This window comes from Dendrobates tinctorius, unplaced genomic scaffold, assembly GCF_039654945.1.
Source record: "Dendrobates tinctorius isolate UK_male_01 unplaced genomic scaffold, ASM3965494v1 ptg000079l, whole genome shotgun sequence".
NCBI classification, from domain to species: domain Eukaryota; kingdom Metazoa; phylum Chordata; class Amphibia; order Anura; family Dendrobatidae; genus Dendrobates; species Dendrobates tinctorius.
The window spans coordinates 853,871-878,378 of NW_027361747.1; the positions used below are offsets into that span (position 1 = coordinate 853,871).

The 24,508-nt window shown below is 47.1% G+C and overlaps 1 protein-coding gene across 3 annotated transcripts in view; it reads left to right on the forward strand.

Moving 5' to 3' along the window:
* Nucleotides 1-24,508, forward strand: part of SLC30A9 (solute carrier family 30 member 9) — a 191,409-nt gene that overhangs the window by 87,101 nt on the left and 79,800 nt on the right. For all 3 annotated transcript variants that reach the window (XM_073583422.1, XM_073583421.1, XM_073583423.1), the window contains 3 exons: nt 3,049-3,116; nt 5,104-5,206; nt 8,298-8,353. In XM_073583422.1, coding sequence (XP_073439523.1) covers nt 3,049-3,116; nt 5,104-5,206; nt 8,298-8,353 — 227 coding nt within the window. The remainder of the gene's footprint in view (nt 1-3,048; nt 3,117-5,103; nt 5,207-8,297; nt 8,354-24,508) is intronic.

Here is a 24,508-nt window from a genome sequence, read left to right on the forward strand (position 1 = left end):
TTACATTTTATTGGTTAATTGAATCTTTGCTAAATGCAAAATGAACAGCTAACATAAGAAAAAATTCAAGAAAACTTACATATGAAAGGTAGACTCACCTAACCCTGACTGATGCACTAGCAGGATGCAGCAGACCTCCATTGATAAAGGCTTAGGGCAACACATGTGCAACCCACTGATGAAGACAGCCAGTATCCAAAGGAAAAAGAGGAGCTGGCTGCCTAGTGGGGAAAAATGCACACAGATAAGGCTTGCATAGGACATCAGTCACACAGTGCGGTGAAAAGTGTCTGAACAGCCTATTGATCACGCCCATAGTATTTAGCAGGCGGGCTGTCTTGGTGAGTCTAAGGCTAAGTGCACACGTAGCAGAAATTTCTGCTTGAAAACCTGACTCCCTTCCCAGAAACCACACCTATTTTTCCGCAGCGGTTTTTGCTCGGTTTTGATGCGTTTTTTCCGTAGCGGTTTCAAAACGCATGGAAGAAGCCAAAACCGCGGAAAAATCCGCAAAATTAATGTGCATGCTGCGTTTTTTACCGCGATGCGTTTTTTTCGCGGTAAAAAACGCATCAATGTGCACAAAAAATGCAAAATGCATAGAAATGACTGGGAAGCTTATTTTTAGCAGTTTTATAGCGGTTTTGTAGTGAAAACTGCGGTAAAAAACGCTAAAAAAGCGCTGTGTGTGAACACAGCCTTAATGCAAAATGAACCAACTTTTGAAATGGTCTTTATTTAAAGTGTAATCGTCTTTTTTTAATCTTTATTTAATAAATCATTAATACTCCTGCAAATAAGCAACTTTGTAATATCAGAGAAATGTGCTTCTTTCTCCACCAGGACTGATCGATCATTCTCAAAATCTTCAATTCTGGTGTAAAATCTTTATTCTGTGAAAATTGACTTTGACATTATTGAAATAGGAGATGAAAGTTGCTACTGCTAAGATTCTATATAGTGGGAGGGAGAAGCAGTGGAGGTAGAGTTTCTTCCTTCCCCACCCTTCTCCCATTTACTTTGGATCTTGTCAGTAGCACCTGTCATCTCCTGTGACAATAATGTAAAAATCTGTCTTCACTGAATACAGATTTTACCCGTGAATTTAGGATTTTGAAAATGATTAGTCTAGGAAATGAAAAAAGCAGATTTCTCTGATTAAGATATATTACAAAGTTGCTTACCTTTCATGTGAACTATTGATTTATGAAATAAAAGTTAAAACAACGGTTACTCTTTAGGGACTCGGTGAGCACATAATGACTGTTCAAACCAAGCACAGGTACTTGGTGCAGCCAAACATTTGCTGTAAGTGTAAGTTTTACATCCATCTCCATCCTCCTTTAATTCTATATAAATTAAAATAGAGGTGGGAGGGGAGAAGTAGGGGGGAAAACAACTAGGTGGGAATGTTCTCTGAAGTGTATGTCTACGCTCGGGGTGCACTGAATGTCTGTCTACGTTTGGTTTGAGCAGTCATTCAGTGCTGACAGATGCGTTTTATAGAGAAAATGTCAGTAGTCTTTTACTAAGTAAAATACTGACCGGACCACATTGGCACTGTCACACCGATTAAAATGAAACCTCGGGTGAGGAAATCCATATTGTAGATTTTCTTTAATCCTTGTTTGAAGTTTCCTTGTATTCATATCTTCGTGCACGGGGCAGCACTGTGAGTGGGGTCTTCAGCTTTGTTGCGTCCTCTCCGCTGTGTCTGGTTGTCTCTTCTAACGCCATCCTAGCCACGGGCGGCACTTTTGCAGGATGAGGTCTGGGAAGTCTTCAGGAAAATTGCGCTGGCAGCTGCACATGCGTAGATTGGACAGTGCCACCGGCGCCATTTCACTGAAGCCCACCATTAGATCAATCTGGGCAGGCACCGCCTGTGGCTAGGACGACGGCTGCACAAAATTTTAAATAAGTAAGAGACAATGAGACACAGCGGAGGGAAGGGAACAAAGCTGAAGACCAATACCCACAGTCCTGCCCCGATGCACAAAGATGAAAGAAAATCTACAACAGTGGTTTCTTCACCCGAGTGATCATTTTAATCAGTTCGACAGCACCAATATGGCCCTGTATGTTCTTTACTTCGTAAAATGCTGCTGACAGGTTCTCTGTAAGAATTACCCACAGTTGTGCTGCACAGTCTGTGTCACCCCTTCACATAAGTGACTGTGCTGCTGCTTCCGACCTGGATTCAAAAGCACAAGGCTCTGTTGTCTCTATACAGTTTTTATCGCTTCTCATAGTGATAGACCAGTTTCAGACGAGCGTATTAAAGGGGTGGGATGTTCACTGGTGTAAAGAACCGAACTGAAGACTCTACAGGGATTTCTGTCCTCTCAGTTCCCATGACTTGTGGTCAGACTGCGACTTGTATCTACAGTATGGGCACACAAATGCGCCCATAGTATGCTTGTCTGCACTGGCCTTAGAGATGAAAGCAGAGAAGGCATGGAGATTGTACATGGCAAATTCCAGGTTGTGAATGAGGGAAAGCCAGAAAATGTTCAGGCATGGTAGATCAGAGAGTGGTTAAGGGGGGGGGGACAGCGCAGTGAGAAGGAAATCTGCTTTGTATGGGTGTATAGACATAGCTGACTTTGGGTGGGGGTATGTTTGCGTGTGGACAGGAGATTCTTCATGAACGGTGGATGCTGAAATCACTCCAGGAAGAAAACTCTGCTGATACATGAAAGCTAGTGATGACTGCTAATCCTGAATGCACAGACCTCAGATCCAGCATGTATTACTGGGAGAAACTCGACCATATTAAAAAAAAAAAAAAAAAAAAAAAGTCTAAAGTGAACAAGTTGAAAAGGGTCTTAAAATGGATGAAACAATAATAATTGCAGCATGAAGCGTTTTTTTACTTGCAGTAACCACTTCATTTTTTCTCTCTGGCAGTGATGTCCTTCCCTTCGCCTTTGCATAGGTTTGCTGTACAGACTATAGTGATGAAACTTTGTGATGTCTCCTTTTAGCGTTCTTGCATTACCTGACTATAGTGTATTCTGAATTCAGTATGTCTTTGTTTGATTTCAGCCCCGGTTAAGTACAGCATCCATGTTCTTAAAGGGCCCTGGGAAGGTTGTGATGGTAGCCATTTGTATGTAAGTATGGTTCAGTTTACCTGTTTGGTTGAGAAGAAAGTGAATGTAGGGTGGAGTGAAATGGTTTTATAGAGTGGTTTTTCTAAAGAGAGGTGCATGAAAGGGGACATTTAAAGAAACACTACGTTTTTATTAGTACCCCAATATGATACAGCTGGTATTACCTTACTGTAGCTCTTCCTTTCTGTCTGAAAATTCATGAGTATTTTCTTCTTGGTTAGGTCATCTGATCTCAAATGTTAAATGATACTGCGTTTATGGATGAGGGATCTGATAGGACCCCTTTATTAGCACAAAGAAAGGGTGATACAATATGGACCCCTTGTGGCGATACCGGGGAGTCAAAAATAGGGGTTACTCGGTGATGTATAGCAATGGAGTGAATGCAGAAAGCCCCTTTAAGAGCTAGTGCAAGATTAAGTGTTACCCAGATGGGAAGGAGAAACTGCCTGCGTTGCAGTATATGGTGAAGTGGAATGCAGAGACCTTTAGATGAAACTGCGCCCCGTCATAGGATCACCACAGGGAGCTAATCCCACCAAGAGTACAAGTGACCTGCTGACCAAAATACAAGTGGTGCGGGCAATGAATAAGTATTGTGGGCAATGTTGAGGCGCTCACAGCCGCTGACTTACCCACGTGTGGTGGGTGCCTGCTGAAGACAGCAGTGCTGTGTCCATTTGTACGGCTCGCAGAGGCAGTATGTGCTCCACTGGTCCAGGGGATAGCGATGGTCCCAAGGTACTGCGTAGAGCCAGGGAGGCCCTGGCTGGTGGCATCCCTGGATACCAGCCGGGAAATAAGAAAATGGCCGACAGGACCTGCTCCAGTGTGACGTCGCAGAAAACTACAAAGCTGCGCTGGGATCAAAAAGGGCTGACCAATTCGTTTCGAAGAACTGCGTCCTTCAAACCTGGCTCTACGTAGTACCTTGGACCATCGCTATCTCCTGAACTGGTGGAGCACTTACTGCCTCTGCGAGCCCCACAACTGGACACAGCCCCGCAGTCCTCAGCAGGCACCTACCACACGTGGGTAAGTCAGCGGCCGTGTGCGCCTCCACATTGCCCGCAATACTTACTCATTGCCCGCACCACTTGTATTTTGGTCAGCAGGTCACTTGTACTCTTGGTGGGATTAGCTCCCTGTGGTGATCCTATGATGGGGCGCAGTTTCATCTAAAGGTCTCTGCATTCCACTTCACCATATACTGCAACGCTGGCAGTTTCTCCTTCCCATCTGGGTAACACGTAATCTTGCACTAGCTCTTAAAGGGGCTTTCTGCATTCACTCCATTGCTATACATCTCCAAGTAACCCCAATTTTTGACTCCTCGGTATCGCCACAAGGGGTCTATATTGTGGTGTGCCACATTGTATCACCCTTTCTTTGTGCTAATCTAGGTGTCCTATCAGATCACTCATCCTCAAGCGTGGTATCATTTAACATTTGTAACCTTTCCACTAGCAGAACCGGCACCGTGTCTGTTTTGATTCCAGCTGCTGAGGGTAATTTGTGTTGGGTAGCGCCAGTGTGTTTATTATATTTCTATTGGTCATCTGATCTCCTAATGACTAGCAGGGAATTAGACTTTGTAGTCTTCCAAGGGGTCGCCATCTCATTTACCAGAGCTTCCTGCATGATGAAACTGCATGGATTATAACACATGGAAGAAGAGGGAGGTGGGGTGAAGACCGTAACGACTATCACAGTTACAGATGATGACTGCATGGTTCCTTCTATGTAATTAAAATATAGGAGATGATTGGTCATGAAGGTAACAGGGGGGTGAACTGCAGGGAAGTAAGTACACTGTTTATAAACAGAGAATGAGAGTTGTCAGGTGGGTGGTGCAGTTACAGGAAAAAAAAAAAGTGATTTGCTTCTTTAACTATATTTATTGTTTGTAAGTAACAAGGCATGACTAAATCTTCATGGACCCTGAGTAACATAGTCTCATTTTTTATTTTATTTCCTCAAAATACAGAAACGGGTTAAACTTTTTCTTTAAGCTCCTGGCCTGGGTGTACACTGGATCAGCTAGTATGTTTTCTGAAGCTATTCACTCCTTAGCTGACACATGTAACCAGGTAAGAAGTTAAAGATACCGTATATCTGTAATCTAACTAAGGTAAAGCTGACATAATTATAGCATTTCCCTGCTGATTGCTCTGTGTCCCGCCTGACCATAACATTTTTTTGTAAGATTGATTGCCTGATAAAAGAAATTTTGCCCCAGCAAAATATATTTTTCTCTGTACTTATCTGACCTCCCTGCACCATCACTTATGTCCTATCTCACAGCCCTATACTGTGAAAGCTGACGTATAGCGACTCCCCAACCCTGACGGCAGATCGAGAGGCTGGACGGACCCTACTAATTCAGAGCGCTTATCTGGCCTGACATTTTATTTTATAATAGACATTCTGTTCTCAATCAAGGTGACAGGGTCCTTCTTTTGGACATCTTCAGTGGGTCAGAGATCAGAGCAGTTTCTTAAGACAACCTGTGACCAGCTTATCTTGTATAGCTTTCAAAATGGATCGTAAATAGGAAACTGACACCTTTTTAAAGGGGTTTTCCCACGAACAAAAGTTAATTTTGTGCACTAGATCTTTGAATACTCGCCCTCTACATGCACGCTCGTGCTCCCAATCATCTTACTCCTTGTGCCAGCTGTTCCTGCTTCTTCTCCAGGTACCTTCTTCCTCAGTGTTTATTCACACTCCCTTATACCTGCGTGGAGTGTGCGTTATTGTCCGCAGCACTGACATCAATCTGACAGCACTGCAGCCAATCCGAGATCTCAGCAGCTCTGAGCAGATCGTACGGTCTACATAGTCGAAGAGCTCCACAGCTGACTGATCGGCTGCAGTGCTGATGTGATGTCAGTGCTGCAAGCAGTAGCAGGCACGGTGAGCAGTGGCGGACAATCAGTGCTGGACCTGGTGAGTTAAGTACAACATGTCTTTGAAACATACTATAGCTGGAAGAAAAGGGTTTTCCAAAACTAGAAAACTTAAGACTGCTAATATTCTTAAAAAAAAAGACATCTAAAAATGATTGAGGCCATAAACTAGTCATACGGTAATGTTGTCTATCTGATATTTTGTGTGGTGTAACTATCTGGTGTCAGGTAGTAAGAATCTAGTAGTTGACAAAGTGATAATTTTCTCAAATTATGTAAATTTTAGATTTTTTTTTTGTAATTAAACTCAAAACATATTGGCATATATTTAGCACTAACATAATGTACAGTGTGTCACTAACAATCTCCGAATCACTATGATGGATAGAACCGCAGGCAGCAGAAATCAGAGCCTGGCGGCACGAGGTGTCAGTTTCTCTGAAATTCTCCAGCTTTTTAGAGAATTATACTTTTAAAGGTCCAGCATGAGACAAAACTAGTCCAGCACTGCCTCTGGCCGGCATGTCCCAGCAATGCTTTAGGTGATTGACTGCTCTTTCCTGACTAGTCTCGTCTCCAGTTGGATCTTTAAAGTATATTTTCTGCAGTCGGGCAGCCAGGTTCTGATTTGTGCCTCCTGCGGTTTGGTTGGTATGAATCAGGTGACATGTTCCTTTTAAGAAATACTATAACTGTAAGGACCATATATTGCCACTAGGTGGCACTGCTTTCCGTCAAGTGTCTGTAGTGATCCTAACCTGTAGATTTGTACAGATTGTGGTCGTCCTGCCAATCTAGTAATAACATATTATTTAGGCCTGAAAAAGTAATGTCAGAACTGGAGTGATATTGGCTTTTAGCCCAAACATGAAGGAGGATTGCAAATTTAGAAGACCGTTTTTCATTTATGTTCTGAAATTCCAGAATGAATATAGTTGGGTTGTGTTCAGGTTAAGTGCATCTTTGTTGAAGCGAAGAATCTATGTTGCCCGTAGGATCTGTTCTGTATGAGGTGAAGTTGAGGTGAGTGCAGAGCATTGTGGAGCAGTCGTATCCGCAGTTTGCAGTCTGACTCCATTTCAGCTCTGTGCGCACAGCGGACAAGTTGCAGGGGCTGCCATACACGGGACCAGACTAAGACTAGTTTCACACTAGCGCTTTTGAGCGCAGCGACGGCCTGCGCACGACCGCCGCTAAGCCCCGCCCCCTGCCGAGCCTCCGCCGGTAGCTCCGCCTACCGGCGCATGACGCTGCATGCGTCCTGCGTCCCCTATCTTTATCACTGGGGGCACAGGCCGTGCGCAGTATGCGTTTGGCGGCGCAGGTGTCCTTTTGACGGTGCGCCGACCTGCGCCAAACGCAACCTGCTGCAGTTTGGTTGCGCCGGTGCACCGTCAAAAAGACGCATGCGCCGCCAAACGCATACTGCGCACGGCCTGCGCCCCCAGTGATAAAGATAGGGGACGCAGGGCGCATGCAGCGTCATGTGCCAGTAGGCGGAGCTACCGGCGGAGGCGCGGCAGGGGGCGGGGCTTAGCGGCGGCCGTGCGCAGGCCGTCGCTGCGCTCAAAAGCGCTAGTGTGAAACTAGCCTAAGACAACCTGCACATTTTTTTTTCTTCTTCAGAGGTCTGTGCGGAAAATCGCTCATCTCCACTATGACCTAGGCCAACATTGGTCCATGCTTAGTCTGTTGTGCACAGAAACGAGCGAAACGGAAAAAATCAGTTGATCTGAACATCCCCGTACACCAACAACCCTGGGATGGGCACTGTGCAACGCTTCACGGTAACATCCAGTCTCCATAATAATGAATTTAGAAGCAGTAATGATGGGACACGACAATGCAAGATGGGCTAGAGAGGGACTAAAGACTTACGGCCAGACCTTCCCACTGATACCAGCTGATGGCTCTGATGACAAGAAGTGGACGTTTTGTAATAAACTTATTACCACAGTTTAGGAATCCTCTGTAAGAAAAACCACCCATCAGCCCATGGGAATGCTGGCTCCAGAGCATCTGTTTTTTTTTTTTTTTACAGCTGTTATACCTCCTGTCAATGGCGGCGTGTCCCTACATAACTTCACCCTGTCAGAGTTCTGAACACAGATGGGACAAATTTGTTATTTAATGCAGTATACAAGTATTTATAACATCGGCATGTCAGAAGCGGTGACGGGCTCTTAATAAAGCTTTCTTTTAGTTACGTGATAACTTTCTTTTAGGTGAGTGCTAGTGACCACATGAAAAATGTTCCTCTTCTATATTTCAGGCGCTGTTGGCTTTAGGTATTTCACAGTCTGTACGGACGCCGGATCCTGGACACCCGTAAGAACATTTAATAGTAAAAATTTGGGCTCCTATAACCGACTTTTAATTCTGCTCCGTTATGTACGTATAACCCCCATAAGGGTGCCCCCTTCAATTGCCATTGGAGCTATCCTGTAGGTCCAGGGGCCCTGGTCAATCATGCACAGTGGAATCTTTTTCTGCTGGCTTCTTGCCTGCCCGGCTGTGTTGTGTGTAGAGCGGAGCTTTTCCTGTAAGGGATGATGTCCTGGAACGGGACAGGACTTTCTTCATTGCGGCACTAGTAAGAGGAAGAAATAGTGTCATATGCTGAAAAAGAGAATGGGACAGCATCTCCAAAAATTGTACATTGATCTAATGCCACTAGGCAGAAATTAAGAGACCACTGCACAGTTTTCAGTTTGTCTGATTTTTCTCTTTATAGGTATATTTTTGAGTAAAATGTAAATTGCTCTTTTATTATATAAACTGCTGACAACATGTCTTCGAATTTCCAAGCACTAAATTTTCTATTTATTTTCAGTAAATGAGAAATGGTCAAAATAACAAGAAAATGCAGTGATTGCAGACCTCAAATAATGCTAAGAAAACAAGTTGATAATCATTTAGAGACAACAATACTAATGTTTTAACTCAGGAAGAGTTCAGAAATCAATATTTTGTGGAATAACCACGATTTGTACTCACAGCTTTCATGCATCTTGACATGCTTTCCACCAGTCTTTCACACTGCTTTTGGGTGACCTTATGCCACTCCTGGTACAAAAATGTAAGAAGTTCTTTGTTTGATGGCTTGTGACTATCCATCTTCCTCTTTATTACATCCTGAGGTTTTCAATGGGGTCTAGGTGTGGAGATTGGGCTGGCCATGACAGGGATTTGATGAGGTTGTCCTTCATACACACGTTGATTGACCTAGCTGTGTGGCATGGCGCATTGTCCTGCTGGAAAAAACAGTCCTCAGAGTTGGGGAACATTGCCTGAGCAGAAGGAATCAACTTTTTCCAGGATAACCTTGTATGCGGCATGATTCATACGTCCTTCGCAAAGATTAACCTGCCCAATTCCAGCCTTGCTGAAGCATCCCCATATCATGATCGCTCCTCCACCAAGTTTCACAGTGGGTGCAAGACACTGTGACTTGTACGCCTCTCCAGGTCTCCGTCTAACCATTAGACGACCAGGTGTTGGGCAAATCTGAAAATTAGACTCGTCAGAGAAGATTACCTTACTCCAATCCCCTATGGTCCAATCCTTATGGTCTTTGGCAAACTTCAGCCTGGCTCTCCTTTGCTTTTCATTGATGAAAGGCTTTTTTTCTATCTTTACATGACATGAGCCCTGCCTCTAGGAGCCTGTTACGAACTGTTCTTGCCGTGGACTTCACCCCAGCTGCCATTTGCCATTACTTTTGTAGGTCACTTGTCATCCTGTGGTTGCTGAGTGTCATTCGAATAAGATGATGGTAAACCCAATCAGTGGAGAGTCGTTTTCGCCCTCTGCCGGTCTGTAGCTTTGCTGTCCCCAATGTCTGCTGCTTGACCTTGTTGTAATGGACTGCCATCTTAAAAATTTTAAGGATGGAGGCAACATGACGCTCACTGTATCCCTCTGCTAGCAAAGTCAGAATTGAGCCCTTCTTTTCCTCACTCAAGACTTTTCTTTTCAACTCCTTTGGCATGGTTAAAAGTTATTTTTTCATTCCTATTACTTTTGGGATATTACAAGCACTTGTTTTGCCATCCAGCTTGTCCAAATTGCACGAGGATTGTGAACATCACAGCAGGGTTTTTTATACTTTCCTTCGTTACATAAGATTTGGTTCAGGTGATCATCTAATCAGAAGCACAATAAGTAGAATGAAGTGTACTCTGGTTGAAATTCTACTGACACTGTAATGGAATGGCTATCAGACATGTCGAGAAGCTGATTTTTCTAAAACTGTGCAGCGGTCTCTTAAATTTCACCAGAGCTGTATATAACTGAACATAAGGTTCTTAGTTTAACATTCTGATCAGACTGTATGAATCCCACTACCAAGTCAAGGCAAATCTCTTAGGCTGTGTGCACACGCTGCGGATTTTGCTGCGGTTCCGCAGCGGTTTTGGCTGCGGTGTACAGTACCATGATTCTCTATGGGAATCAAAAACCGCAATGCAGATGGTGCGGAATTTTCAGCGCGGATTATCTGCGGTTTTCAATCCGCAGAAAGAATTGACATGTCAATTCTTTCTGCGGATTCCCCTGCGGTTTGCCATCTCCTCCATTGAGGAGATGAAAAACCGCAGGGCAAAACCGCAGAGCAATCCGCAGGTAAAACCGCAGGTATTTTGACCTGAGGTTTCACCTGCGAATTTTACAAAATCCGCGCGGATGAATCCGCACCTAATCCGCAGCGTGTGCACACAGCCTTAGTGGGTCCCTATCGACCTATTGGAGCAGAGCTGTGCACCAACCACCACTGCAGCGACAATGCTCCGGCAGGGTGGTAATAGTGTGCTGGTGATTAAGAAGCCATGTATTACAGGATGAGCTGTATACAGGGCACGTGTGGCATTTTCACACCTACTGGAAACATGTAACCACACTTGCCTATTAAAACGTTTGATGATCTTCACATGTTTGTGGTTTCCCAGGAACACAGATAAGTGCCACTGCAAGTCATTGGGTCTGTGTAAATACATGCAGCACACTGATGACATCCGTGTGACATTTGTGTACCATCTGTGTGACATGTACCGGAATTAAATGCATTCTAAAAATTACTGATTTTTATGTGTTGAAGATGTGCAAAGATAATTGATATCCATCAGATATAATTTGTGCCTTCCATGTGCAGCTTATTGTATACTTTTCTGTAACTTAATAAGTAAATGAATGTAAAAAAAACAACCTAGTGTCCCCCCCCCCCCATTTTTGGTACCCAACAAAAAGTAAAGCAGACAGCTGCAGGCTTATATTATCAGGCTGGGAAGGCCCATAGTTATTGGGTCCTTTCCAGCCTAAACGTCCCAACACTTAGCCATCTCAGAAGTGGCGCAACACGTGATGCTTCAATTCTGGCTTTCCGCCCGACTCTTACCGATGCTACTTCAGCTCTCGGCTGTCTGCTTTACCTTTGCTGATTAACCAAAATAGGGGAGACTGTTGTGAATTCTCTTTCTGGCCTCCCTTTGGTTATTACTGAATGTAGTGGAGCTTGTCAGATTGACAGAGGAGTTGCGAGTTCTCTTTCTGGCCTCCCTCTACTGGTTACTGGAGGTAGTGGAGTGGAGCTGATCTGATTGACAGAGGCTTGCCACCTGATAATGAGGATGACGATTTGGAGATCTGGGGTTTCAGACTGGGATTTAAGACAGCTGACTCCCTCTATCCCTGCTGGTGATTTTCTTCCTGTGCCTTCTGAGGTCTGATGTCTCCTGCTTTGTCCCTGCATGGTTCAGCTAAGTGGTTCATTTGCTATTCTGTTTGCATTTGATCTGGTTTTGTCTATCTCTGCTTTGTGCGGGTCAGCCAGCTCCGGCTGGGGCTGTGCTGAATCACCGCCCATATGTTACTGCTTGTGCCAGTTAGTTTTGTCCACTGTTATATTAGTCTCTTTTTGCTTTGCTTTCAGAATATACCAGAGTGCTGATATAGTGGGGGTGAAGTCGTGCGACTTCAGTGTTTTTTGTGCATCAGACGTGTTGGACTTTTTGCAGGGTTTTTTGCATGACTGCAGACAGTGTCTTTCCTTTCCTGTCCTGTCTAGTCAGTGTGGGCCCCATCATTTGCTCAGTCTATTTTCCTGCCTGCGTTTGTGTTTTCATCTTGTCTCACCAACAATATATGTTTGGGGGCTATCTATTCCTTTGGGGTCTGCTCCTGGGCAGTTTAGATTTCCCCTTTCTTGCTTTAGGCTTAGTTAGCTCTCCGGCTGTGCCGAGGCTTCTAGGATCATCGTAGGTACGCTCCACGGCTACTGCTAGTTGTGTTGATAGGATCAAGGGTCTGCAATCCTCTTAGTTACCAACCTCTCTGGTTTTCTGTGGCTTAGCCTGGGCCTGTTATCCTCCTCAGTGACCCATTCATAACAGGAGACCCCACGTCGTTTTTTCAATCATTTATTCGATTAATAGCTGTACAATAAGCTTCATGCAAGACACATGCAAATTATATATCTGCCAGATAGATATCTGTCTATTGTATATCTATGATCTCGGTATTGAGCTTGGTATTGAGCTCGGTATTGAGCTCGGTATTGAGCTCGGTATTGAGCGCTCCATTGAGCTCTCTATTGAGCTCTCTATTCTATCTATCATCTATCTATTAACTTTGCACACCTTTAACACCTAAAAATCAGTAATTTCTTGAATGCATTTTATTCCAGTACACATCACATTGACACTGTGCAGATTGCACACGGATAGTACACACGGATGGTATAAACTGCCCATCTCACTCATACATTCTTTTACGCGGACGTGTGAAGGGGGTCTCAAAGGGTGTCTGTTGGCATGATTCACACAACACCCCACCTTTCTCCCCATGTTTATATGGTCATGTTGCTTTTTGATAGATGTAATGCACACTTATTCTGGTGTAATATGTTGCTCCAAGGCTTCAGCTGTCAAAGTAAATTGACCTAAGTAACTGCTAGTGGAGTTCCCCTCATTGTTCGTGGGGTTCAAAAATGTAGGTATTTAAAGGGAATCGCCATCTCATTTTTGCCCTAAGAGATGCGGCCACCGCCATCAGGGGCTTATCTACAGCATTTTGTAATGCTGTAGATAAGCCCCCCCATGTAACCTGAAAGATGAGAAAAACGAGTTAAATTATACTCATCCCGGGGGCAGGCCGGTCTGATGGGTGTCGCAGGTCCGGGTCCGGTGCCTCCCATCTTCTAGCGATGACGTCCTCCTCCTTGCTTCTGTCGCTCTCCTGCGAAGACGTAATTCTCTGCCCTGTTGAGGGTAGAGTAAAGTACTGCAGTGCACAGGCGACGGACCTCACTGACCTCTTCCGGCGCCTGCACACTGCAGTACTCTGCACTGCCCTCAACAGGGCATAGAATTGTGCCTGTGCAGGAGCCGCGACAGGAAGCAAGGAAGAGGACGTCATTGCTAGAAGATGGGAGGACCCGGACCGCGACACCCATCGGACCGGACCACCCCCCGAGGGTGAGTATAATATAACTCGTTATTCTTATCTTTCAGATTACATCGGGGGCTTATCTACAGCATTACAAAATGCTGTAGATAAGCCCCTGATGGCGGTGGCCGCATCTTATAGGCCAAAAATGGGGTGATAGATTCCCTTTAAAGGGAATCTGTCACCAGGTTTGTCATACATCAACTAAAACTATCACCTTATTCAGCGCCTGTGCTGTATTGCATAAATGGTTATACAGGGTGGTCCAAAAGTAGGTGGACAGTATGTGTAATAGGGTTATGAAGGGGGAGATTTATCAAACATGGTATAAAGTGAAACTGACTCAGTTGCCCTTAGCAACCAATCAGATTCCACTTTTCATTCTTCAAGACTCTTTGGAAAATGAAAAGTGTAATCTGATTTGGTTGCTAAGGGCAACTGAGTCAGTTTCACAGATCCAGTTTTCACAGATAAACCTCCCCCAAATCTTTTTTTCTTTTCAGATAATTCAGATAACCCAAAATGGCAAATAAATAATTTAAAAACAGATCAAAGAAAATGGATTTTAAGAGTATTGGAAATCTCAAAATGCTGAAACAGTTAGAGCAAATTGGGTTGAAACATTTGGTACTCAAGCCCCAAAGAGACAAACCATTTACCGCATTTGTGACAAATTCGATGCTACTGGCTCAATCTTTAATGCTCCAAAAACTGGTCGACCCAAAACAGCCTGTGCAGAAAATAATAAACAACTTGTTGCTGAAACATTTGTTCAGAATCCAAAAAAGTCCACCAGAAGAGTCTCTTTAGAATTGGGAACTTCTTGAGCTTCCATCATGCGAATCCTGAAATCTATTGGGTGGAAAGCTTATCGTCCACGTCTAATTCATGGTTTATTGGAGGATGATCCAGACAGGCGGCTGCAATTTAGTGAGATTATGCTTAACGAAATTGAAGAAAATCCAGTAATTTTAGATAACATTATGTGGCGTGATGAAGCTTCTTTCAAATTATCTGGCCATATTAACAGACATAATTGTATTTACTGGTATAGTGAGAACATTCATTTAACATTAGAGCAACAACTAAATGAGCCTGGTGTCAATGTTTGGGGTGGTATTTCAAGTTTTGGTGTTTTTGGACCTTTTTTTTTTTTTTTTTTTATATGGAACAGTCACAGGAGATAAGTATCTCAAAATTCGAATGAATCAAGTTGTTCCCCAGTTACAGCAACAGCCTAATTCAAATGACCTTTATTTCCAACAAGATGGGGCCGAGTATCTTGATCATTGCCGGGCGAAATCTTGCACCTGCGCACTATTGTTTGCCCGATTGAGCGCATGCGTACTTATGTTTTCTGCTCTGCCTGCAGTCAGGCAAAGCATAGTGAGCCATGATTTCTCTGTGTAGGTGCAAGATTTCGCCCGGCAATGTGGATGACGCAGGAGGCGTCATCCACGCCAGTCAAAGCAGGAGGACAGTGAGCAGCAGTCGGGAGGAGGGGTAAAGAGCGCAAAATGGGTTCCTATTGGACCGGACCCATACAGTGCAGGAGAGCTTTGAAAGGTTTTTTGCGCTGATTAAGGTGCTAATCTTAGTTCAGACATGAATAAACTGGTGAAATTCTCCTTAAGAGCTTCACTGTCAAGGAGACAATAGTATGTTGGCCCCACTGTGGCACTGGCTGATAAGTCTGAAGGAGGGTCTCTCCGCTCATTTAATATATGCCATAATAAATTAGGAGAGTACAAGGCAATGAAATATGACGATATTCTGATATTGGTCTTCAATGTTAAAGCACCACTCCAGCGATTGTTTCTTTCCCATCTCGAGTGGCGCTTTAAATGTAAGCCACCTGCCCCCGGTCATACTCACCCTACGGTGTCTTCATAGTTTTTCTCCTTCGTCTCATTGGGGGACACAGGTACTGTGGGTGTATGCTACTGCCGTCTGGAGGCTGACGCTAAGTATACAAAAAAAAAGTTAGCTCCTCTGCCGCCGCATACACCCTCGCCCCGATTGCGGGCGGAAACCAGTTTTTTGCTTAGTGTCCTATGGAGGCACATGCAGTCTGGATCTCTCCAGACTATTTTTATTTTTTTTTGTTGTTTTCTTGCTATGAAGAGATGACAGGGGCGACGGATCCTATTGAAAGGGTCCGATCTCCCCAAACAATCAACGGGCGAGCACGTGTTGAGTATCGCCTCCGCGTATCCTTTCCCGCACCGAGGGACATATCTGGGACTTTTCCCCAGACTTCTATTTTTCTTTTTTATTTTATGGAAATGAGACCGGGGCAACGCATCCTATTGAAAGGATCTGATTTCCCAAAACCATCAACGGGCGAACACGTGCGAGTGTCCCTCCACGTATCCTTTCCCGCGACGTGGGACATTATGCCAGACTTAGCCCTGTCCACCCCTAGGTATTGAAACCATGGGCTTGCATAGAGGCACAAGACTAGTCTGTGCGGCCCCCACTGCTCCACCAACGCAAGACGGCGGTGCTGCATGGCGGCGGACGGCCCCTCTCCTCGCCCCTGCAGGGCAGACGGAGCTAGGGTGCCTGCACCGTCCTAAAATCAAATACCCCAGGTGACGCTACCGAGTGATGGGTAGACAAGGCCATGATGCAGGTATGGAGCTGGGGAGGGCTCTGGGCAGCCTTTTTGTAGGATGGACCCCCCTGTAGAGTCCAATAATCAGGGCGGCCATGTAGCTCCTCGGGCATAGTGGGCCAGACTGCGATCTGCAGCACCATTCTCCACCCTCCCCCCGTCTCCCTTCCTCCTCTCTCTCCGTCCTCTCTTCCTCCTCTTCTCCTCACCTCCTCGTCTCCCCACCTCCCTCCGGGTACCTGTGCGCGGCGGGGTCCGGGAGGCTCTCCCGCGGACCTGCGCCGCCAGCGGATGGAGGAGAGCAGCGTGGGGAATCCGGATCGCCGGCTAGTGGGGTCTAATTTAGCCCGCGGCTTCGGCCTAGGCCGTGGGTGGAAGGTCCCGCCCCCTGGCGCGGCGTCATGTCCGGCACCGCCCCCCGTGACTAGGGCGGGCGCTGGATAAAATTGAGGCCCCGGCTTCAGAGCAGGGTAGGCCGCGATCAGAAGAGACACTCGCAGCCTACCCAGAGGTGAAGGAGCGCATCAGAGGCAGACCCAGGAGCGCGGGGGGGACACACTGGAGCAGGGTAAGTGCGACCCCGTCCCGGAGCTACGCTACGTGCATTTAAGGGTTACCTTCCTCCTCCTTTCCCCTCGAACTTTCATAAGAGTGGGCCTAAGCAGCATTATGTCTGGGAAAGGAAAAACGCACACATTCCTTTATGCCGCATGCGTTTCCTGTGAGGTTATGTTCCCACGAGCACAGACTATTAAATTATGTGAAGCCTGTGACTCCGAACGCGCCCAGGAGCCCTCCCGTGCGATGGAGCCCAGGGGTCTGGATCCCCCGGAATGGGCGTTATCACTTTCTCGGTCCATGGTTTCGCTTACGAAGGCGATTGAGACCCTTCATGCCCCGGATAGGGGTAGAGATGACGGCTCGCCTGTTGGGGATTGTTCATCCACCTCACAATAGCCTCCGGCCTGCAGGGGCCGCACTCTCTCTAGGCAGACGCATAGGAAGAGAACCCACACTGCGTCTCCAGGACCCTCCGGTGCTTCGGCATCAGTGAGTGCGGCGTCTCGCTCACCATCACCATTTTCCGGGAGCGAGCAGAGTTCAGGTTATGACGGGGAGGAATCCTTGGACCTGGATACTCCGGGGTGTCGGGAGACGGTAGACAGTCTCATTGAAGCGGTCAATCAGACTTTGGGTATTGAGGAGGACGTCTCTCTAACAGCAGGTCATAAGGTATCCTTTAAGAAGGCCAGGAGACCGCATAGAGTATTTAGCACTCATCCAGAGTTCGAGGACATAGTCCAGCGACACAGGGAACGTCCAGACAAGCGTTTTTCGGGCCAGAAAATGCTAGAAACGAGATATCCGTTTGCACCAGAGCTCTGTAAGAGATGGGCGGAATCTCCGGTTGTGGATCCCCCAGTGTCACGCCTGGCCTCGAGATCTTTGTTGTCGGTGCCTAGTGGTTCTTCTATTAAAGACCCCACGGATCGGCTCATAGAAAGTTTAGGCCGCTCTGTGTATGAGGCATCAGGATCAGCACTCTCTCCTTCATTTGCGGCAACATGGGTAGCCAAGGCCATGATGTCATGGTCAGATTCTTTAAATAAGGTCCTACAGGATAGAGACCTGCCGACGGAAGTGTCTGAGATAGCAGGTCAGATCGCGATGGCAGGTGACTATTTAATCAGTGCGTCCTTGGATGCGGCGAATTGCGCAGCACTAGCGGCGGCAAATGCAATCGCCATTAGGAGAGCCTTGTGGTTAAGGCTATGGAGGGCTGATTCGATCTCCAAGAAATCCTTGACTTCCCTGCCTTATCAGAGTAGCCGCCTATTTGGAGAAAAATTAGACAAGCTCATCTCAGATGCAAGGGGGAAAAAGCAGCTTTCTCCCACAACAGAAGATTAAACTGCCATTGTGTCAGCCTTAGGCACGCTCGGGCATTTCACAGCCCTGGGTGGATGGCAGCGGCCAGTTCTTCCGCCCCAGCTAGCTACAATCAGGACAAGGAGCGTCAGGTCATGTATAGAGCCAACCCGCTGGGCAGGATGCGAGGCCGCCCGCCCAGGTCAAGGGGAGCCAGATCCCAGAGGCCCTCAGCGAAATGACTCGGGGCATCCGGCACCCGAAGACGGCAGAGTGGGCGGACGTCTACTCAGGTTCTGCCACGTTTGGGTCACAGTGGCACGCGACGCATGGGTGGCGGAACTAGTGTCGTCGGGGTACAAAATAGAATTTGTCAGAGATCCTCCAAGATGATTTTTTTCTTTCCCGGCTGCCCAAAGCAGAATCCCGGGCTGAGGCATTGCTAGGGGCCATCAAGGTGCTGCAGCGCAACGGGTTCGTTGTTCCTGTACCAGAGTGCGAAAAGACTCAAGGTTTTTATTCCAACCGGTTCGCGGTGCCCAAGAAGGACCAGACAGTAAGGCCGGTTCTGGACTTAAAGCTCCTGAACAGGTTCATCAGAATCAGGCACTTTCGAATGGAATCTCTCCGTTCAGTCGTATCATCCATGGAGCAGGGAGAATACTTGGCCTCGATCGATGTCCAGGATGCTTACCTGCACGTCCCTATTTTTCCCCCGCATCAAAGATTCCTACGTTTTGCAATCGATGGTCGGCATTTCCAATTTGTGGCTCTGCCTTTTGGGTTGGCCACCGCCCCCAGAGTGTTCACGAAGGTAATGGCGGTCGTCATGGCCATTCTACATTCTCGGGGCATAGTGGTTTTACCGTACTTAGACGACCTCTTAGTGAAGGGCCCATCCTTTCGGGCATGCGAGGAAAATGTCAGCATCACGCTGGATACCCTGTCTCGCCTAGGATTGCTGGTCAACGTGAAAAAGTCGTCCCTTGTCCCAGCTCAGAGGATCTCATTCCTAGGGATGATTTTCGACACCTCCCGAGGGTTGGTAATTCTCCCTCGGGACAAGGGAGTTCGGAGTCTTCAACGACCAGGCCCTCACACCATTCGATTCGGGATGAGGGTTCTAGGGAGGATGGTGGCGGCAATGGAAGCGATTCCATTTGCCAAGTTTCATCTTCGTCCCCTGCAGCACGCTCTCTTGACATCTTGGGACAAGAGTCCATTCACGCTCGATCATCAGTGCAGGTTGTCCTCTCGAGTCAGACGGTCACTTCAGTGGTGGACGCGCGACTCCTCTCTTCTTCAGGGGAAGCCCTTTCCCCCAGATCAGTGGTTGGTGATCACAACCGATGCGAGTCTTCTCGGTTGGGGAGCAGTTTTCCGCCATCACACTGCTCAGGGGCAATGGTCGCATCAGGAGAGGCGCCTCCTGATCAACTTGTTGGAGATTCGAGCGGTGCGGTTGGCACTGCAGAATTTCCAGCGCTTTCTAGCAGGGCGTCCGGTCCGGATTCAATTGGACAACGCCACGGCGGTGGCGTACGTGAATCACCAGGGAGGCACGCGCAGCAGGGCAACCATGCGCGAGATAGAGCATGTACTACGCTGGGCCGAGGGGAACCACTCGGTAATCTCAGCAGTCCACATACCAGGCGTGGAAAATTGGGCAGAAGATTTCCTAACCCGGCAGGGTGTCGCGGCCGGAGAATGGTCCCTGCACCCCGAGGTCCTCCAGCAGATTTGCCAACGGTGGGGGACTCTGGAAGTGGATCTGATGGCCTCCAGGGAAAACGCCAATGTAGCCGTGTTTGTCGCTCGGTCTCAAGACCCGCGAGCAATCGCAGTGGGATGCGTTGGTCCTACCGTGGAGCCAGTTTCGGCTCCCATACCTGTTTCCCCCGCTGTCACTGCTTCCGAGGGTCATCAGAAAAATCGAGGCAGAGGGGGTTGTGGGAATTCTGCTGGCCCCAGACTGGCCCCGGAGGGCATGGTACGCGGATCTGGTGCAGTTCCTCGCAGACGTTCCTTGGCGTCTACCGGAACGGCCAGACTTACTGTCTCAGGGGCCGATCTGCCACCCGAACTCAGGGGCCCTGTGTTTGACGGCATGGCCGTTGAATCTTGGATTCTGACCCAGGAGGGGTTTGAGCGTGAAGTGGTTGCTACAATGGTTAGCGCCCGGAAGCCTTCCTCGGCGAGAATTTACCATCACACTTGGAAGGTTTTCTTTCGTTGGTGTCCCCCTATGGAGTACCCATAGATTCATGGGATCTTAACCTGGTCCTGGGTGTCCTGCAGGAAGCTCCTTTTGAGCCGTTACAAGAAGTTTCATTATATCTTTCCAGGAAGGTCGTATTCTTGGTAGCCATAACTTCCATTAGGCGGGTTTTGGAGTTGGCAGCTCTATCTTTTAAAGCACCGTTTCTGACTTTTTACAAGGATAAGGTAGTCCTTCGATCAGCTCCCCCCTTTCTGCCGAAGGTCGTGTCCTCTTTCCACATTAATGAGGACATTGTTCTGCCTTCATTTTGTCCAGCGCCAGTACATAGGGTGGAAAGGGCGCTCCACACGTTGGACCTAGTGAGAGCGCTCAGGAGGTACGTGTCGAGGACAGCACCTTTTCGCCAGACAGACTCGCTGTTTGTGATCCCCGAAGGGCGCAGGAAGGGGCTTGCAGCCTCAAGGTCAACCATAGCCGGATGGATTCGTCTAACTATTCAAGAGGCTTACCGTATTAGAGGCACACCGATTCCAACAGGGATAGGGGAGCACTCTACTCGGGCAGTGGGTGCCTCTTGGCCGCTTCGGCACCAGGCTTCGGCAGAGCAGGAGTGCAAGGCGGCAACCTGGTCCAGCCTGCATACTTTTTCTAAGCATTACAATGTGCATACTCGGGCTTCGTCAGATGCGAGCCTGGGTAGAAAAATTCTCCAAGCAGCAGTGGCGCACCTTTAAACAGGAGGGCATGCGGCTTGAATCGGTGAGTTGACTTCCCACCCAGCGACTGCTTTAGGACGTCCCACAGTACCTGTGTCCCCAAATGAGACGAAGGAGAAACATGGATTTTTGTGAGTACTCACCGTAAAATCATTTTCTCCGAGACGCTCAGTGGGGGACACAGCACCCACCCTGATAGCCAGTTGGCTCTTGTTTATTTAATTAGCATAATTCCTTTTTTAAAAAGGTAGGGTGGTCCTTTTTCAGACATATGTATTCTGCGTTAAGACTAATTTTTGTGTTCTCTTACTGCTGTTGCACTAAACTGGTTTCTGCCCGCAATCGGGGCGAGGGTGTATGCGGCGGAGGAGGAGCTAACTTTTTTTTGTATACTTAGTGTCAGCCTCCAGACGGCAGTAGCATACACCCACAGTACCTGTGTCCCCCAATGAGCGTCTCAGAGAAAAGGATTTTACGGTGAGTGCTCAAAAAAATCCATGTTTTCGGTGCTATTCAGGTCCCCCTGCACCATCTTGTGAGCGCAGGTTCTGACTGGCCGGAAGTCAAAATCTGTGTCTGAAATCTCATGCACACACACTGTTTTTTTTTTTCCTGACTAAATTGGAAACCTGCAGCATTTATTAAAGCTGCAGCATGTCCCTCCGTTCATCAGCTTTTTTATCTCGTTTTGGCAGTGATGTTTTCACCCATAGAAGCAACGCGCAAGTGTAAAAATTCATCAAAAAATACAGGCATCAAGTTTTGTTGCCTTTTTTAGTGAAAAAAAAGCAGAAACAGCAGTATGTGAAACCCATTTAGTTTTGTGATTTTTTTTTTTTCTTTTTTCCAAGTTTAAACCATAATTTCTCCTTCGTCTCATTGGGGGACACGGGTACTGTGGGTGTATGCTACTGACGCCCGGAGGCTGACACTAAGTGTAAAAAAGAGGTTGGCTCCTCCGCTGTATACACCCTCGCCCCGATTGCAGGCGGAAACCAGTTTTTGCTTAGTGTCTGTTGGAGGCACATGTCGGTCTGTCTCAAGACTGATCTTTTTTCTTTTCTGTCCCCATGAAGATAAGACAGGGGCGACGGACCCTATTGAAAGGGTCCGATCTCCCCAAACCAACAACGGCGAGCACGTGCGAGTGTCCCTCCACGTATCCTCTTCCGCACCGTGGGATATTTTCAGGCTACGGAGGTGAGATACGGGCGACCGACCCTATCGAAGGGGTCCGATCTCCCCAAACCAACAACGGGCGAGCACGTGTGAGTGTCCCTCCACGTATCCTCTCCCGCACCGTGGGATATTTTCAGGCTACGGAGGTGAGATACGGGCGACCGACCCTATCGAAGGGGTCCGATCTCCCCAAACCAACAAAGAGCGAGCACGTGTGAGTGTCCCTCTACGTATCCTCTCCCGCACCGTGGGACATGATGCCGGACTTAGTCCTGTCCACCCCAGGGTATTGAAACCCTGGGCTGCACAGAGGCACAAGCGTAGTCCGCGCGGCCCCGCTGCCCCACCAATGCTAAGGACTGCGGGGGGGGGGCAAGGTGGCGGACGATCCCTCTCCTCACCCCTGCAGGGGGTTAGATGGAGCTAGGGTGCCTGCACCGTCCTGATCGTTTAGGGCCCCCCTCCCCTCTACCTGAGGAATGATGGCCAGGAAGGGCTCCTGCGGCGTTCAGGGATCCGGTTCCGGAGCGTTTTTGGAGGTCCGGCGGTTTCGCCCCCCCCCCCCAGGGCGGATGGAGGAATAAATCGAGGCCCCGGCTTCAGCCAGCACTAGTCCCCGCCCCTGGTAGCCGGGGTGGGCGCCTGAGGAAATTTAGTCCCCGGCTTTAGGCCGGAACTAGGCCGCAAAGAAAAGACCGCCCCCAGGATCCTTCTTTTTCTTCCGGGGGCCAGCCTGCAGTAGTGACGCACAGATTAAAGTGGCGCCTTGCACGCTGAGGACACAGGGCACACAGGACTGGGGTAAGTGCTGCCCCCCAGCCAGGGCTGTGGAGTCGGTAAGCCACAGTTGCGACTCCGACTCCTGGATTTTATCAGGCTCCGACTCCGGCTCCGACTCCGACTCCTTCATAAATGGCCAATTCATAACAACAAATTTACTGTTGTAAAATATTAACCCCTTCACCCCCAAGGGTGGTTTGCACGTTCATGACCGGGCCAATTTTTACAATTCTGACCACTGTACATTTATGAGGTCATAACTCTGGAACGCTTCCATGGATCCCGGTGATTCTGACATTGTTTTCTCGTGACATATTGTACTTCATGTTAGTGGTAAAATTTCATTCAAATAACTTGCGTTTATTTGTGAGAAAAACGGAAATTTGGCGAAAATTTTGAAAATTTCGCAATTTTCCAACTTTGAATTTTTATGCCCTTAAATCACAGAGATACGGCACACACAAAACTTGATATCTAACATTTCCCACATGTTTACTTTACATCAGCACAATTTTGGAACCAAAATTTTTTTTTGTTAGGAAGTTATAAGGGTTAAAAGTTGACCAGCGATTTCTCATTTTTACAACACCATTTTATTTTTAGGACCACATCACATTTGAAGCCACTTTGAGGGGTCTATATGATAGAAAATACCCAAAAGTGACACCATTCTAAAAACTGCACCCCTTAACGTGCTCAAAACCACATTCAAGAAGTTTATTAACCCTTTAGGTGCGTCACAGGAATTTTTTTGAATATTTAAAAAAAAAAATGAACATCTAACTTTTTTTCATAAAAAAAATACTTCAGGTTCAATTTTTTTATTTTACCAAGGGTAACAGGAGAAATTGGACTGCAAAAGTTATTGTGCAATTTGTCCTGAGTACGCAGATACCTGATATGTGGGGGGGAACCACTGTTTCGGTGCATGGCAGAGCTCAGAATGGAAGGAGTGCCATTTGACTTTTTCAATGCAAAATTGGCAGGAATTCAGATTGGACGCCATGTCACGTTTGGAGAGTCCCTGATGTACCTAAACAGTGGAAACCCCCTACAAGTGACCCCATTTTGGAAACTAGACCCCCCAAGGAACTTATCTAGATATGTGGTGAGAACTTTGAACCCACAAGGGCTTTACAGAAGTTTATAACGTACAGCGGTACAATTAAAAAATCATATTTTTTCCACAAAAATGATCTTTTCACCCTCAATTCTTATTTTTCCAAGGGTAACAGGACCCTAAAAGTTATTGTGCAATTTGTCCTGAGTACGCTGATACCCCACATGTGGGGGTAAACCACTATTTGGGCGCATGGCAGAGCTCGGAAGGGAAGCAGCGCCATTTGACATTTTTGGCTGGAATTGAGATCGGACACCATGTCGCGATTGGAAAACCCCTGATGTACCAAAACAGTGGAAACCCCCCACAAATGACACCATTTTGGAAACTAGACCCCCTAAGGAACTTATCTAGATGTGTGGTGAGAACTTTGAACCCCCATGGGCTTCAAAGAAGTTTATAACATAAAGCCATACAATTAAAAAATCATATTTTTTCCCCAAAAATGATCTTTTCACCCTCAATTCTTATTTTTCCAAGGGTAACAGGACCCTAAAAGTTATTGTGCAATTTGTCCTGAGTACGCTGATACCCCACATGT